We start from the raw sequence: 4,043 nt of genomic DNA on the forward strand, positions 1-4,043 counted from the left end.
AGAAAAGTGTCTTAATTACCTCCTCAATTCAAAAACAAATGTACTTTTGTTAAGAAAATATATATAGATTTGAAGTAATGTTTCACACTGCAAATCGAAAAAAAATGTCTTAAATTAAGTGTATTGACCCTTAATTTGAGCAGGTAAATAAGATGATCTGCCAATGGAATGAGAATTTTTCTTCTTAGAATAAGATCATTAGATAATATGCACTTGAAAAATTGTTTTTTCTTATTTTAAATGTAAATTGTCTTGTTGCATTGGCAAAGTGTCTCATTTACCCGCTTAGTTCAACAAAATATGCATTTATTTTTATTTATTTATTAATTTTTTGCAGTGCATGTTTTTTCATATAGTGAGTGAATGTTTGAGGTTTACCTTCCATGTCCAGATTGGTCTTGAAGATGTCTTCATATTTGAAAGTTGGCTCCTGGTGGATAGTTTCAACCTCCATATCGTAGTGGTCCATCAGGTGGTGGACCCCCTCCAGGGTGAAGTAGCAGTCCCGGTCCCTCCGGTCGTCCTCGTACAGCAGCAGGGCGCTCCTCCAGGTGAAGTGCTCGAACATCGCGCTGAAGATCTCTGCCATCTTCACGTAGGATGGAGCGATGCGGGTCAGCTGGGAGTACTCGCTCTGCTTGTCCCTGAAGGCGGTGGCCAGCGCACCTGCGGAGATCACCGGGATGTGCCAGTGGGATGCCAGCCTCACCACACCTGCCGCCTCGTACTCGCGGACCGGACCGAGGATCAGGTCCGGTTTTCGGTCGCAGGAGCGGTCTGCCAGCGCGAACAGCGCGTGGTTGACCTGGTCGGAGTCCTCAAAGTGGATGTTGAAGTGGAAGCCTGGATGATCCGCCCTCAGCCTGTCCTGCGCGTAACGGATCGCCGGTGCGACTCTTGATTGTGAAAAAAGAAAAGAGTTATTTTGTGGCAATAACGCCAAGACCTCAATTTCCTCCGTGGGAGAGTCGGTGAGAACTGGGCTGAAGATGACCAGAAAGAGGAGCAGAGGTTCGGTGAAACGCGCCATGGCGCCGCTTTGAAAGTTTCTCCTCAGATCCAAACCAAGCAGCGCTGGATGTGTTCTCCAGGTGGCTCCTCTCAGCAGCGCGCAGAGCTGCAAACCCGGTGAGCAGGTAGAAGTGAGCCCCCCTCCAGGTGCGGGTTTATCCTGCAGACTGGCTCCCCTGCAGCTGCAGCCCAGACAGACGCGCTGCTTGGCTCCAGCCTGGAGTTTTGAAGCATCCTTTCAGGATTATTCCTGCGTCATGAAGCGCTGCCCACCTCCATCTTAAAGCTACACTGCTGCGCGGCTCACAATGAGCCACTTCAGCACAGCCCAGCTCTCTGCATGGCTCAGTCCGACCCAAACAGCTTTCCTCCCAGTCAGCGAGGGTGAAACTTCTTTAATGCATTCAGGTCCATAGAAAAACACAGTGAACACATTAAGATGCCTGGAAAAGGAAACAGATGTTAGCAGAAAAAGACATTTTAAAATCCAAACATCATGCAGGGAGCTTTGAATTAATAATCAGCTTATGGCTAAAAAATGTTTTCACTTCAACAGGAGCATCTTTAGACATTTCTACTCCCATGTCCCCGAATGGTGACTAAAAACGCTTTGAGATGTGTTTAAACATGTTTCCAAGTGTTTCAGATTATTTCTAGTTTCACTGATTCCAGGGAAAAGTAACAATAAACATTTTGTTAAGGGATGATTTAACTGATAATTGTAAAAAATGATCAAAACCAACCTGGACCTGTTGAAGGAACTACAACCTTTTCAAAATAAGACTTTGGCTTTAACTGAACTCAGTTTTTGAAAGTTTAATTGAGTTTCCCCAAGCCATGCCCACCCTGTAAATAACAACAAATCATAAACAAATAGAGCCTGTTTGGCAACATGAAGTAGGCACAAGTTGGAAAATTAGCAACAAAGAAGAGACAACGTGTTTTGGAATGGAAAGTCTACTTTTTATAGACTCCAAATGTCAAGATTAAAACAATAGGACCCATAATTCAAGGCAAACAGACAGTTAGATTTCTTAAAAACTTTATTAGATACAGATCTGTAATAATCAGCGTGGGCGTCTAAGGCAGGAGGAGAACACCTGGTCACCTGGTCTTAAAGTTCAGTCTGTGCCCAGAGGGTACAGACTGAACTGAAGTCCCAGAGGTCATAGGACAGGCAGGAGATCAGAGCAGAAGATTCAAAGAGGTACTGACAGGAAATCTTAGCCTGACGTAGTCCGACTCAATTCTAGTCAGAATATGAGTCTGATACTGCTCCATAGAGCTGTGATTATGGGGCATGTTTTGAACGAACCAGGAAAAAAAATGCCTCTGCACTTAATTGGATAGACCTACAACCAATAAGAGCAACGGAGTGCGTGACGTATGTTAAGCGAGGCATAGTTGTTGTCAACAAAAATCAAAGCGTGCAGTTGCACGCCTAGAATAAGAAGATGAGCCTTGATCGCGTTTCTCTGTTCCTCTTTTAAGATTAATTTGCTGTCGATATCTTCTAGAACAGACCTAATAGCAGAATCTACTCACCTCAACTCTCCGGCGGCAGCCATTGTTGTTGTCACCCAAGCGCGCCTTGGTCACGTGGTTGATTACGTTACTGTTGATCATCTGTCCATCATAGTATAAAGCCCGCCCTGAAAATTTGATTGGATCGCCAGAGAGTGGGCGATCATACTCACGCTACTATGGAGCAGAGCCAGACCGAACTTCCCCGAACTCAAACCTTGTGGGCCGGACTAAGTTCGGAATGGCACCCAGGCTAAGGAAATCTAGGACGGTGTGAGGAATCTGTTCCAGGTTTGATACTCAGCCAGAATCCAGCAGGAGTGAGAGGACAGGTCAAGCAAACAGATCACAATGGGAACAGTCAGGCTCAGAGGTCCAGAGTCAGAACAGGTCAGGATCAGGCAATCGGAAATACTGAGAAACGCTAGAGAACTCTTTCCAAAAGCTTGAATATTCTGGCACTGATGGCTGCTCTGAAGGCTGGTTAAATAGAGGCGGAAGCAGGTGGATCAGAGGAGCAGTAATGAGAACTGGGCGGAGATAGGCAGGTGAATGAAATGAGTGAACAGGTCAGTGTCATGATGTTTTTAAGAGATCTGACCCACATGCAGGAAACCACTCGGAGAACCAGAGGAAAAGTTGAACAGGTTTATTGAAATAATCAATAAGGGGATCCAGGGTAACTCAGAGAGCTGGTGAACCGGAACTCGAAGTGAGAAGGGAAGTTCAGAGGTTAGTTCAGGGTCCGTGGAAACTTTGAACGACGTCTTGCAAAAATCAGAGATGAATGGGACTCACGTTAGCAGAAAAAGGCTTTCTTCTCAGAATCCAGTCAGTGTGGGTTTATCCAAATATTGGGGGGCTCGTTGGAGGGCGGACAGGTTTTGGGTTTGGTTAGTTCCTTGAGGAGCAATGGAGCGGACCACCACTTAGATTTCCAGGAGAACTTGAACAGGTCGTGTGGAGATTAATCCCCTGCTCAGTGTGAAGCTCAAAACAATCCTTCCAGGGGGAGAAGACCAAAAATACAGTTTGCAGGATGACTTTCTGCCGAAAAGGCAAAGACAAAAACAAGGTTAGAACTCGGAGAAACTAAGACTCAGTTTGACTCAACTAAACTCAGCTTGGCTAGAGTACCCAAAACTGGCAAACACTCTGGCGACAAGGTAGTGGCAGTCCACCACTTAAGAGTCCTCAGGGATGAGCGCAACCAGCCGCAGGTGTGTGGGAGGACCAACGAGAACAGGGCGCCACCTGGTGGTGGAGGGAGAGAACACCAAAAAAACAAATACAGCCCACACACACTGGATTCCTAACAGCCAGACATCCAGTGTATTCTCATTATGAGTTCGTATGAAATCATACGAAAAGTTATGCACCGTAATTTCGTACGTTTTGGATGTTTTTTTCGTCGTATGCGCATCTTATGCACCATTCAAGAACATAGAATATAAATTACAATTAGCCCTAACCCTGACCCTAACCCTAAGATATAAAACAGCAAGCAA

General features: G+C 45.5%; 1 protein-coding gene across 1 annotated transcript in view; it reads right to left on the bottom strand.

Annotated features, from left to right (window-relative positions):
* The window catches only part of npr3 (natriuretic peptide receptor 3), a 62,503-nt gene extending 61,239 nt beyond the window's left edge, over positions 1–1,264 (bottom strand). The window contains exon 1 of the mRNA XM_015386920.1: positions 379–1,264. Within this exon, the coding sequence (XP_015242406.1) occupies positions 379–1,030 (652 nt within the window). The 5' untranslated portion in view covers positions 1,031–1,264. The remainder of the gene's footprint in view (positions 1–378) is intronic.
* Positions 1,265–4,043: the final 2,779 nt, after the last annotated feature.

Source organism: Cyprinodon variegatus, unplaced genomic scaffold (genome assembly GCF_000732505.1).
Source record: "Cyprinodon variegatus isolate N-32 unplaced genomic scaffold, C_variegatus-1.0 Scaffold381, whole genome shotgun sequence".
NCBI classification, from domain to species: Eukaryota; Metazoa; Chordata; class Actinopteri; order Cyprinodontiformes; family Cyprinodontidae; genus Cyprinodon; species Cyprinodon variegatus.